The 13,738-nt window shown below is 45.0% G+C and overlaps 2 protein-coding genes across 2 annotated transcripts; one reads left to right on the forward strand and one right to left on the reverse strand.

The window, feature by feature from the left end:
* On the forward strand, positions 3,307 to 5,607 carry LOC8060722 (pumilio homolog 1). Its single transcript, XM_002459364.2, has 6 exons — positions 3,307 to 3,830; positions 3,932 to 4,073; positions 4,216 to 4,323; positions 4,585 to 4,797; positions 4,929 to 5,255; positions 5,389 to 5,607. Exons 1-6 carry the CDS (start codon positions 3,307 to 3,309, stop codon positions 5,605 to 5,607), a joined length of 1,533 nt encoding a protein of 510 aa, XP_002459409.2.
* LOC110432577 lies at positions 10,336 to 11,945 on the reverse strand. The gene is made up of 2 exons (XM_021453320.1): positions 11,833 to 11,945; positions 10,336 to 11,743 (listed from the first exon to the last, which is right to left on the reverse strand). Exon 2 carries the CDS (start codon positions 11,649 to 11,651, stop codon positions 10,422 to 10,424), a length of 1,230 nt encoding a protein of 409 aa, XP_021308995.1. The 5' UTR covers positions 11,652 to 11,743; positions 11,833 to 11,945; the 3' UTR covers positions 10,336 to 10,421.

Below are 13,738 nucleotides of genomic sequence, written 5' to 3' on the forward strand. Positions count from 1 at the left end.
TGATATTTCATTGCGTTTATCTACCTAGGTGTTTCTATTCAATCAGTTATGGGGCTAAGGATTCAAGGAAACATACATAGAATTAAATGCATCCACTATGTGTTTATGGTATTTTTTATTCTTATCCCTGATGACAATTTGAATTGATTTCTATATGGCACAAGCTAAGGTGGATACATATGGGACTACAAGCAAGGCTAGACATTGTGGGAGAGGAGTTCATCATCCATCTATCACCCCATGCTCTCAATTATTCTGATTTGAAATTATTATATTGCTTAAGATGTTTGGACTAGTCCTTGAGTTGTACTCTATGATAGTATTAGAGTTGCGAACAAACATGTACAACATTTAAGGTATCAAGAACAATTGATCATTCGATTCTTTCCATGTGAGGCTCCTTAATATGATCCATAGTTTGTCCACTTCTCTTGTAATATGTTCAATAGTTTCAAACTATATGTAAGATTTTGATGAAGAACATTGAATGCAACTTCTAATAGGTTCATCTTCATGTGATTGAGACTATTTATTGTTGTTGTAACAAAATAAGTAGGATAACTTGTATGGATTAGCAGTGTAACACATTATGAGACCAACATAAGCAAAGCAACTTTTGACTGTTTGGTGAGCCTCACATCCAAGATCAAATTAGGACATTGGATCTATATTCATTAAATGTCATGCTACCTAGATCTGACCCAAGGTCATGTTTGGATCCTTTCTACGAATTTCCTCGCCAAGGAAGAGTAGCCTAGCATAGCCTAGAAAAGCAAAGCATGTTTGGGGCACTTGTTTGGTTCCCTCCCCTACACTATTCCCTTCTAATCGCTATCCTCATACCAAGTGATAAGTACAATAGTACCTGCTCCTAATACCAATTCCCTCAATTCTTAAGGTGAGGATGGCAACTTGATCAGGTGTTGATGTCCTAGATCACAATAGGAGGACCTCAATCTGAGCTCAAATTTGTTAATGAGACATTCATCCCTACTATAGCTCAAAGATCACAAAAAGGAGGTCACTGCCGAGGTTCTTAGGTGTAAACAACGTAACTCCACAAAGACCAAGATTGACTATTGGTAGCAAGGAGCTCATTCTAGGCACCAGTCGTCATTTTTCAATCCTACATAGAGACAACATTTGTGCCTTAGTCCTCGATTCAAGGCACAAGTACTAGAATCAAAGTGGCCAAGTTCATTTGGGTAACTAGCTATGATCTAGGAGGTCGATGAAGCTAGTAGGGGTTGACGCTTTAGATTATTTCTAGTGTTGCCAAAGTCACTATGCTCGATGTTTGATTCCTAGCCTTGGCACTTGCAACAAAGCTTCCATGCGCATGAAACTTATTTGGCTTCCCACTTCAGCAAGTAATCAACAATTAGCTAAAAAATATTGCTTAGCGGAGCAAGTTTTTTCCACGCTACCAAACATGTTAGAAAATTGGAAAATCTGAGCGAGTAAATGACGAGAAGGTGGCACCTTGTACTAAATCAAGCCATGACTAGATCACAAGATATAATGTAATGACAATGCCGATGTAACATATGTGGTTGTTGCCTTGTAAGTAGAATGAAACATGCATCACATGTGGATTCCAAAGGGCTTGGTTCACACACTTAGAAGATACATGTTATTATAGAAGTCCTACAATTGGTTCAATTTCTATGCTTGTTTGGAGGGGGAGGGGGCATTGGCCATCCTTCTTCCTAATATGGCAAATGATCAATCCCAAAAGACAATTTTGAAAAAAAGGACCAAGCATGAGGGAATCTTGATTGAATGCTCACATCAATATAGAGCATTACTAAAGTGTAGTGCTTGGAGGATACTTATCCGAAATAAAAGAATGAGAGTTGACTGATGAATGTCCTTTGTCTTATAGTCCTAATGTTTTTCAAAGGTCCCATGAACCATCAACATAGTGATTCTTCAAGCTATCCTATACTATTTGTCTAAGGTTGTCCCAATGGCAAAATTTACTTTGGGTTAACATTATTTTAGTATATGCTAGGCCCAACAAGTAGAAAATTTAGCCCAAGTCAAGACAAAATAAGCTTGGCCCAATGCAACGATGCATTTCGGCTAGGGTTTTTCTATATAAACCAGGCTGCTTTCCCATTCGTGAATCACTCCCCCTCTCTCCCCACCCGTGCCGACTTCACCGCCGCAACACACCTAGCTACTCCCCAGATCTACTAGTGCCTCCACCAAATTTTTGCACGCTTAACACCATGACATCTTTAATGATGCCACAAGGTAAATCACTATCTATTACACTATCCTCTGCAATGTTGAAACTTGGAATTTGAAGGAATTTGTAATTATATTTTATACGAGAGGTGATTGCTTTTTGTCTTGTGTGTTGGAAACAAAAAGATTGTGTGGTACTATACTTTTCATCAAAGAGCTAATAGTGAGGCCCTCTATATATGATTCTAGGGAAAGGATCTTTCCGCAGGAGGATCTAGAAATAGTAGGAACTATGAAAACCATAGGCGAAGGTGTCGATTAGTCTACACAGAAGGATTCACTATGGTGGTTTAAGATTTGAGCATGATGTGCCCATATGGTTTTTTCTACCCGAGGGATTGAGATCCTAGATCTAGCCAAATGGATGTAATCTGGCACCAATGGCTATCAGTAGTCTAAAATCTAGGTTTGGCATATCGCTTAAAGTTTCCCTACCATGGGGATATTAGATATAGCTAGGTAGAGGAGGTAACCTAGCCCTAACAGAGATCTAATTCTAGATCCGGCATCCTTAAGGTTTCCAAAACTGATGGTTTCATTACAAGATTTATTCCAAGGATAAGCGAATGTGGTGTATGTAGAGAGTTTACATGCAGATCTTTACTCTAGTAATGCTTGGAGTTTATGAAAAATGGTATTGCGTCATAAGAAAAAGTATTGTGTATGACAGTAGGTTTCCTTACATACTGTATGACATTCTATTTTGCTTTGCATAACATAACTCTATGATGGAGAAAAAGAAGCTGGGATTTAACTTTGTTCTATTATGGGAACTATTGATCTACTGTACAAAGTTGGTGTTTTCCTTTGAGAATTGCCTTTGATTCAATACTGTATGACTCACTGCGCAGTGTGAATGATAATACTATATAGCAAGTATGCATGCTAGGCATCAAGACTCAGTTTCTCGTCATATATGGTACTGAACCATTGTTGTTTCCTCCTCAGGTTGATCCAAAAGCGACAACAGCAGTGAAATTGTGTTTCCCTATTCAGGCCAGGAGTCAACTACCAACATTTTATCATGGAGGCATCCATTCCCCTTCACTAGCAATGGGTGCACAGGATATTGGCTTGAATGCCCATGGCCAAATGCTCCCTGCTGGAAACCTTGTGCTTGTTCCTCCTGCTCCTGCTCCTGTTTCAGGTGGTCAGGTTTCAGGTGCTCCAGGGAATGTTGAGCAAGACCTCGAAGAAGATGCACTGCTGAGCCAGGATGCCATGAAGAGATATGAACATTTGATTTGGGTCCAAGTGGCATATTTTCGTTTATGCCTCGACCCTGCGGTGGCCACTTCTGGGAGATTGCTCCAGCAGGCTATGCAAAACCTGAAGAACCTCTGTGCTTGTGATGCTCTGGTGGCACATTATGAGAACAATCCAGCAGAGGCAGCAGATACTACAGTTATTCGGCAACAAAGTACTCACTCTGCTGGATCCTCTCAAGTGCAGCAGCATCACAGAGCCAAACAATTCAACAATATGGTTTCTTCTGTTGAACAGATGGAAACTGTGGCTCCGGTGATGAGCCCTACCTTGAGGCTCATGGACATCAAGGGCAAAGTGGCAGCTTCCTGGTGTGCTTAACTGTTTACTGTCAGCAGCTTATATAGATCAACTTGCATTGTGAGTCGTGACTTATTACCTTTTTTTTAATTACTGTATCTTTGGCGTGCAGTGCTGATCGCAATGGGAGCCGCTTTGTACAGCAGGCGATTGAGGTGGCAACACCAGAAGAGATTGTTATGGTTTATAAGGAAACCATGCCTTGTGTGCGCACGCTTGCTGTTGATATGTTTGGAAATCATGCCATCCAGAAGGTTAAGTTTCTCCCAATTTGATTCAGTAGTATATATGTTTTTCTACTTAATTAACTACTAGAATCTTTGAAGCACTAGGACATAAGTTGAGCATGACGTCCCATAGAAACTATTAACTTGATTATCTTTGTTTCACCTACAGATTCTTGAGCATGGACCAAAGTCCTGCAAACGAGAGGTCATCAGTAATCTGATTGGCCATATGTTACCCCTAAGCCTTGATAAGTACAGTTGCAGGGTGATACAAAAGGTAAACCGGCTAATGTTATTTCAGTTTCAGATCGATTCAGAAATGATTTATACTAGTATGTGCATACATATTTCTGCAACTCTGAAGGTTGCACATGGATTCCTTTTTTTTTTTACCTCCGATTTGTATTGTTCACATGCATTGCTAAGTCGTGTGCATTTAAGCATTTATATATATTTGTATGTGATGTTCTTTTGCAGCAGTGAAGTGTATCGCTGGTCACTCATTTGGCTTCTGTTCAATTTGCTGTCTCTGTTTCAGGCTTTTGACGTAGGGGAACACGATCAGAAGCTTGTGATGGCCAAAGAGCTCAGCAGCAAAGTGCTCAAGTGTGTTCGCGACCAGTTCGCGAACCACGTAATTCAGAAGTGCATAGAATGCCTACCGCCGAAGGATATCCACTTCATCCTCCAAAGCTTCTGCAGCAGGGCCAAGGCCCTTTCTACCCATCCTTACGGCTGCCACGTGATCCAGGTTTGCCCATTGATATTTGTATCAGTTTCTCAGTGCTATCTCATCTGATTCAACTTGAAATCTCATTCAGTTAATTATCAAAAGAAAAAAAAAACTGATTCAGTTTAATTATCTTCTACAATCATTCCCAGAAAGTGTTGACCCGTTGTAAAGACCAAGAGATCTACCACGCGCTGACATCAGAGATTATGGAGAACATTAACAAGCTGTCAGCGGACAAGTTCGGGAACTACGTGGTGCAGCAGCTGCTAGAGCACGGAGGCCACGCCATGCGATCCACGATGGTGAGGCAATTCGCCGGGCGCGTGGTGACCATGAGCTACCACAAGTTCGCCTCCAACGTGGTGGAGAAGTGCCTGACCTTCGGGAGCCAGGAGGACCGGCGGCTGATCGCCGACGAGATCGTCGTCGGCGCCGGCGGCGGTGGTGGTGGCCATCAGCACTTCGACCATCTTGTGGTTGGTGATCGAGACTTTGCATTCTGACAAAATTTCTCTTCCTTTATTCGACCTTCATTCTTTCAGTGCGGTACTACTAGATGTTTGATGTTTCTCACTCATATCATATCATACTATGTGATTCGTGGTGCAGGATATGATGATCAATCCATACGCGAACTTTGTGATCCAGAAGATGGTGGTGACGACGGAGGAGCAGCAGGTGGAGTTGCTGCTGGAGGTGGCAAGTAGCAACGCGACGAGACTGGCGAGGTACCCGCATGGAAGGCACGTCATGGATGCCATGGAGAAGTTCCTTAGCGCCGCCAAGGGTGGTGTCCACGCAGACATTGCACCCCGCTGCAGCCGATGATGAGCGAGCTGAGGCCAGGCACCTGCGTCTCTTCATCAGTATACTGAATTCGTCGGCTAGCTTAGCTTCTCCTTTGTATACCTCTGGTCATCGGCAACCAATCAATGAAGAAATCAACCAATTTTCGAGCTCTGTTTATGCTGATTCTGTTTGCTGTTGCCTGTAGTAATAGTCCTGCAACTCATCGACACGGTCGTCAGCAGGTTGTGACGTTTTGTGGTTGCACCCTGTCAAATAGACTGACAGATTGCGGTTGCAGGTACAGGTTCGGATTACTCTGGGGAGGGGTGGTTCTGTATCGCGCATCGGACACGTATTGGATATGGATACGTATCCAGGCCGTACTCTGGATACAAGTATCAGACACGTTTGAGCTAGTGTGCATACGGCCCATGAAAGGAAAATGGCCCAACTTCCATCCCATGCGTGAGTGGCACCGTGACCTGCCCTTCCGGCCTCCCCAGCACGCAGGGGCGAATCTAGGCTAGATAACCCGGGTTTCTCTGAAAATGGTGTGGCTATTAGATAATAACTAGGAGAATACTCCGCGCGTTGCTGTGAGAATTTTAAATAATTTAAAAAAAATTAAACTATTTATATTTATAGTTATATGGATAAAATTATCTTAAATTAATTTTGCTGAATGATTTGACACATCAATATGAACAACTAAATATATGTTGGTAGATGAAGAAATAACTATCATAATTACATGTGCTAGTTGGCTATAATTGTAAATTTTAGTGGATTGTTGATGTGGATAGCTTGCATGTTGAGAGAAATCTCTAGCGGAGTTTAGCTTTATAAGAGTATAAGATAAGATAAGATTAACTAGTGGGGTTTTAGTGGATGCTGATGTGGACACTTTGCATGGCAATAGAATTAGTTAGGGGATGCTCTAGTGGATGATGATGTGGATGCTTTGCATGTCAAGAGAATTAGTATAAGAGATATAGATTAGCACTGTGTATAATAATGTCCATTAGAATTTTAGAAATTTATTGGGGTCGGTGGACTCCCACGACAAGGTGTAGATCCGCCCCTACCCGCACGGCCGCACGCTCTCAAAACATACGGCAGCACATCCCCAACTCCCACGATGCCCAAATGCACCCGACGTACTCGATGGCAACAAGTACCCGATCTCTCATTTCTCGCGAGGAATTCCCTAGGGGAATGGCTCCATCCTTGAATTTGAGGATGAGATGGTCTCGTTCTGTGTTTGGTTGAAAGAAATGGATTCATCTATATTTTTTTTATTTATTTTGTTGGGTTGATTCAGCCCAATATATAGGATGGATGGAGTTTGCCACTCCGTTAGCCTATCTCATCAGCAGGACCTACATGTTAACCACTTCTTTCCTGATGGATCAACTTCTTCCTGCGTTGTCCTTGCCTTGGTTGGTGTTCTCCCTCACGCCTGTCCCCGTGCTCAGCTGGAAGCAGGATGAACAGAACTGCAGAAGAATCTTTTTTTTTTTTTTGACAACAACATATAATAATATATTAAGGTAGCAGCCGAAGTACAGAATGGCCCTCAAACAAGGACCAAATAACAGCGAAATCTCCAGAGAGAAACAAGACACGTAAACTTCCACGCGTCACTCGAAGGACGACGAAGAAGACCACGTTGTACGGAGCCTTGGAGAAGACCTCGCCGAAGCCGTCGGCAGGCAGACCGCCGAGGGGATGCACCAGAGGCGAGCCGAGCACGACCGCATGGAGCCAGGATGGACATACCGCGCTAAGCGACGGTTGACAAGGGCTGACGAAGCCAGTGTTGATAAACTTCTCCGGCGAACCGAGGATGAAGCTGAAGCAGTCGACGGAGGCTTCTGGATCGACTTCACCAAATCCCGGGGGAATAGCTTTCTGCAGAACCGGCGACGACGATGGCGAGAACGGGCAGCTGTCTATTTGCCCAAGGCTGCTAACTAGAGGATGGATTGTGGTGGGTGCGAGGAGGAGTGGTTGGGGCCGCAGCTTAGCCAGACGAATGAACATCGACCGGATGAGCGACGAGAACAACAACCAAACTAGAGATGAACCCGAGCTGATCCAGAAAGTGGAAGTAAGTGGATGGAGATGGATCTGCACGGGAGAAAAGGTAGTAGATATAATGGCCAAAAAGGCCTTTATTTGACTAGAGAATTTTACAAGGAGGAGGAAGAGGGGAATAAGGGAGGAAGGGAGGGGGGCCGGCCCACCTACTCTGCCACCGGCGAGCTCGCCGGGGAGGACAGGGGACCGGCAGCGGAGTGAGTTAGAGGGCAGCTAGGAGAGGGAAGGAGGGGAACGCACGAGGCGTCTCTTTCCGCACTACGCGAGAAGCTAACCCAACTGCAGCCGATCGACCTCGACACTTGCTGGAACTGACCGTGTCCGATATATCCTAGAACCGCCCCACCGACAAGGATGGGGAGAAAGCTCTCTGCGCCGCTGTGAGGTCGACTGAGTCTATGATATACTCTATCTATTTATTTTTCTAGGGAATACTGAGTTCTAATTTTGGATAATTGTTTTTAAGTCTATATACATTTTATGAATCATCAGTACATAAATACATCTTTACATTTTCTCTAACTTTTTAATCAAATATTAGATATCTTCAGAAATGTTGTCATAGCACTCGTTTGCAGGACTCGCTAAAATTTCAGCCAAGAACTCCGTCCTTAGTGATCTTGATAGCTGTGAGTAACATATAATATTTTGTCAATATTTAATCGTTCATTGACGCAAATATAGTTGGAGACTGCATGAACTTATATTATTTATCGTCGGCGGCAATCTCACGTTGTTTCCTCTTGCTCTCTTTCCTTTCTTCTTGGTCATCCTCGCTCGACGATCACGCTGATACTCACGTTGTCTCCTATTTATCTCCTCCCTTCGTTCATCGGTAATCTCAGCACGACGATTGCGACCTTGCGATGTTTGGGCCCGCCTCGACGAGGCCTCATCTTTAACAAGAATTTTGACAAATTTGGATTAAGATTAGAAAATTAGAAAAAACACCCAATTATTAAAAGCATACCTGTGACGTTGGTGATGTCGCTTAGCACATCATGTGTATGTCTAGGTGTAGACATTGAAGCCTCCTGAATGAAGAAAAAGGAACTACAAAAGGACATTCATGAATTTTATCATTAGACGTTGCATGATTAGTCAGAGACTCATTCTATGACCTCATACAAATCACCCATCACCCATCTGAACCTATATCTAAAACTATTACCATTTAGATCAGAATACTGCTACTCATTTGAGGTTGCCGTCAGGGACCTAATCAAGTCAAGAACAGCTAGTGGCAGAGGCAACATCTAAGCACGGCGCATACTTGCACAGGCATAAATAATGCACTTACAGACAAATAAAGGAGAAGAGGGGTCGGTCTGGGTACCAGACTAATGTACCTGGAAATGGGGATTGCTTGGTCGATGTGTACGCTAATCAACTGGAATTCGCTGATCACCGTCTCCCTGTTGTCTGGGGTCACAGGCAAATTTTTTTTCGCGCTTGAAGAATGCGCACCTGAGGACGCTCCCCGGCGCGGCGGAGAGGCTGGCGCTGTGCAAGGCCGACCTGCTCGACTACGACGCGCTACGGTCGGCCGTTGCCAGCTGCCACGACGTCTTCCACAACGCGTCGCCTGGATCCGATCCGGTATGTATACGTGTAACCTATAGTATTACTTGAATACGGATATACTAAGATCGATCTATGATCACGGTACATATCACGTACCGTAATCAGGCTGGCCTTTGGAGGAAAAACCTTTTCTCCTGTATGTACTCCAGTAGGGACCATATACAACACCTACTGGCTACTGCAGCTATTTATTATTTATTATTAAAAAAAGATCAAACAAAATCTCAGCAAAAAGATTTATTACTCTAGTAGTAGAATCTTTTTGCGACAGAAACTGTCTCCTGCATGCATGCATGCAAAATTCACTCCTGGAGCCAGATGCGTGTTTTGACCTGGTTATGGTGGGGATTAGTGGGCCGAATTAGTGGGCTGCGATGAGTTTGTTGGGGTGTGAGTTTGTCTGGTCTAACGGCCCAAAAAGTTTTCAATTATAGTGGAGATAAATTAAATACAAACAAAAATACTCTGTCAATCAATATAAATTAAATACATACACTGACGTTTAGGGCCTGGTGTGAAATTTTGAAGTCTACTTCCTACTGTAACGGAACATGCAATAATAAAAACATTGACACCCTAATGTCAAAAAAAATGACAGCCTGAAATATATGCAACCAAATTTCTTTGCCACCGTGGTGAGTGGTTGCATATACGTGAGCATCTACATTTCCACCGTGTTTTGTACAAGATTATTATTATGAGAAAGTAGAAGTCTTGGTGTTGAAATAGACATCGATATGGCACAAAAACGCACAAGAAATATAAGATCTTATCATTTTTTTTCCAGATATATACTCCCTCCGTCTCAAAGAACATGTAAATCTCGGTTCTCAATGAGTCAAAGATTCTTAACTTTGACTAATACAAATAAAAATATATCGATGTTTATGATATGTAATGAGTATAGTTAGATTAGTTATTAAATATAGTTTCATAATGAACCTAATTAGATATTCAAATGTAAACAACAAGATTTATAAACTAAGTTAAATTTAAAGATTTTTGACTTCTCGGAAATAGAGATTTATATGTTTTTTGGGACGGAGGGTGTATATAGGATTGATCAATTGACAAAAGACGATGTAAAACACGTACGTACGTATTCAGTAAGCGAACCGAGTTTGTTTATTAGAATTACCCTTCTCTGTGTCACCCTGATTCTTCGTTAATTAAAGCACGCAAGCCACGTCGAGTCCGGGGTGCACTAACTCTCTCGACTTGTGCTTGACCATCCGCAGCTCTCCGTCTCCGCCGCGAATGACCTCAACGCCGGTGAGCACCGTAAACGTATCCGTTGGTCCTTCATGGCTATCCATGGACCAGAAGACTGATACGAGCTCCATGCCATGGACGACCTTAGCAACGCAGAACCTCCCGGAGCCCAGGTTAACAAGAAAAAGCTGGGGAATCGACCAGTACATCGTCTTGGTGACAAAAATGCCGGGGCAGTTGGGCACCCGCGATACCGTCTTCTCCGTGGGCGGTGGCTCAAAATCTTCCCAGACGTGTTGCAGCGCCGGCGCCTGGCGAGGGGCCATTGCGACGCCGGAGAGGTCCGCCGCGCACAGGTAGTGGTCGGGGTAGTCGTCGGAGAAGCCGAGCCAGGTATTGAGCTCTGGGACGTACTCTGCTCTGCCGTGGAACGGCAGGCGCCAGTCGCCGGCCTGCCACCACTCCTGGCTCACCGTGTCGAAGCAGAAGGTGCCGGCGCCATCTGACCCAGCAATCGACAAGCAGATGATCCGGCCGCTGTCGACCACCGTGAACGACAGGATATAGGGGTCTACCATGGGCAGCGGTGGCAAAGGTTGCCACAGCAGCCTCCCCCTCCTGTTCGTCGAGAAGGTAGCTCGGCTTTTGTTGTCCCCGCCGCCGCCGCTCAAGTCAAGCAGCTCCAACTGCCCGTCGGCACGCATCACGTACAGACGTTCTTCTTCCCCGGCGCCGGCGCCGGTAACTATGGCCTTGGGCATGCCGTTGCCGTCTCTCGTGGGCACGCTGAGGTCGGGCACGCTGATGACGGAGCGCGAGTCGACGTCGTACATGGAGGCTTGTCCCTCGCTGCTGGTGAAGAGGATCCTGCTGGCCTCGCCGCGGGGGCCGTGGAGGAGCACGAATATGCTGCTGTCTCCACCCAGCCACCACGGATCCCTGGATGGGAACGGATCCGCGGTTGGGAATGGCTCGAAGCCCATGGTCGGCGGCGGCAGCCGCAGTTTGCGGATCTTGGGTGGCTTGCCCTTGCCGCCGCCGCGGCCGTGGCCACCACCTGCGGCTGCGGCTTCCGCTTCGGCCGTCGACGGGTAGAAGAGGAGTTTGGAGAGATCCATGCGGTGCAACGAAAACCTGCGGTTCTTGCAGTCTGCCATCGCCAGATTCACAAGCCGTCGGTTCATCATCTCTTGCAGTTGCAGACACCTGAATGATGATTGATCGAAACGATTCGATCAGGGTGTTTGTTGATAGCAGGAAGACGGACGAATCTGAGATCCTGATGAAGATGCTGCATTTTCAGATGGATAATGGAAAATTTATCCTTCATGGATCTGAAAGGAAGAACATGGATGCATGAAAACTTACAAACGGATCGATCTTGAGGCAGGGGCGCTGAGCTTGCGGTCTGACGACGGTGTGTGCGCCGCCCCGCGCCGCCGCCAGTTACAAATGGATATCTTGCTTTCGAGTTGGAGCAGATCTGCAAACGGCGGCGCAGATGATGATGATGATGTGCACGAGGTCATGCGGCCGGGGTTGCGGGCATGCGGCACGTACGCCTTGATTTAACCCATTCATGCAAATCCACCGTCCAAAGTTACCCAACGCATTTCTGTTTTTTTTTTCTCCTTCTCGGGGCCTCTATCTGGACTATATTACTCACTGTGTCGCCTAAAAGGTTCGATTTCTAAAATTCGTGCCAGTTAAATTTTTTAGAGTTTGATCAACTTTATAGACAAAAGTATAAATATCTATGATATAAAATGAGTATCTTATAAAAATATATTCTATGATAAATCTAATGATACTAATTTGGTACTATAAAATTTAGTGTTTTTTTCTAAATATTCACTCAAAGTATAAAAAGTTTTACTTAAAATAACTCTAACAATTAAAGCTAATTAGAATTCGGGAGCAGATGGGATTAGCTAGGTTGCTTGTTTCGTATATCCCACGGATTTTGGGGAAGCTGGCGCACAATTTTTCTCTCCTTTCTTCATCAGATCTTCTCCATCTCCTATATAGACAATAAATGTGGCAGGATCAAGTAAACTCGTCTTCATCACCATTCATTTACAATTCAACCACGTCCAATAACGAATCTGCTTGTTCTTTTCTGGGTAGAATTCATGCATTGGCCTCAAGTCTAGGTCATGCCTTCATGGCATAATGCTCGCAGCAAAGACACACACTAGTTTGAATATCCTAAAACTCTAGTCGCTTCCTCACCTCACCTCCATGAAACCCTAGCTAGGCGCACACGGTGTCAACACATTGACACATGATGTTCCATAACTGTACGTGTGGACACTGTGGAGGCACTATGGTTGCATTGTTGTCATCTTCACAATTGTGGGATTGGTGTTAGCAGGGCACGAGGATGATAGACTACTTCATCTACATCAACATGCACAACTTTTAACACTGTCTCTCTAACTCCCTGTCCATTGCTAGTACAATTTCGGCTGAAGCTACCAGTTAAGTCTAGCTACCGTACCAGTGTTCTTGCTTTAAACTTTTCCCATAGTAAGGCTTCTATAAGAAATTACAGTAGTAGTATAAATCAACAACTATCTTGAAGGCATGTATTATGCTTAAAAATCTTGCCCATCTAGAGGAAAGTGTTGTGCTCACGAGATATACCAATGACATAAAAGGGCTCCACAAAGGGTAAAAAAAGGCTTCCATTCGTTACTTTAGCAATGCTGCAATGGACAGTATAGCTAGCTAGTCAGTGAATGCATCCTCATCAGGCCTTGTTTGGATGTTATCGGATTTACCCAACACATGTGGATTAAGGTAAATCTGATAACATCCAAACAAAGCCTCAGCTCGATCGATGGATCGATCGTCTCGGCATTGCAGCTGGAGAGAGGTGGAGTTGCACGTCCTGGGCAGCGTGACGGCGCCGAGCGTCCGGTTGACGGGCACGCCAATCGAGGGGCACGCTGCCGGTGAGGATGAGGCAGGCGCACGCGGCGCTCGCCTAGCTCGGCTTCAGTAGCCGCGTCGAGCCGCCCACAACGACGACCACGACGATCACGACCACCAGTTGTGCGCCTCCTGGCTCCTCGGACCTCGCCACCGCCATGCATGGACGCTCGCCGAGCGCCGACGCTGGAGCACGACGTGTGGGAGGACCTCGTCCTGCCGAGGGACCAGGGAGAAGATGAAACTGAGCCGGCGCTTCGGCGAGTTCGAGATCGAGAGGTGGAACGAGTGGTACCCGTACGGCTACTTCCCGCACGGCGGCCACCACCTGATCAACCTT

This window comes from Sorghum bicolor, chromosome 2 (assembly GCF_000003195.3).
Source record: "Sorghum bicolor cultivar BTx623 chromosome 2, Sorghum_bicolor_NCBIv3, whole genome shotgun sequence".
NCBI lineage: Eukaryota > Viridiplantae > Streptophyta > Magnoliopsida > Poales > Poaceae > Sorghum > Sorghum bicolor.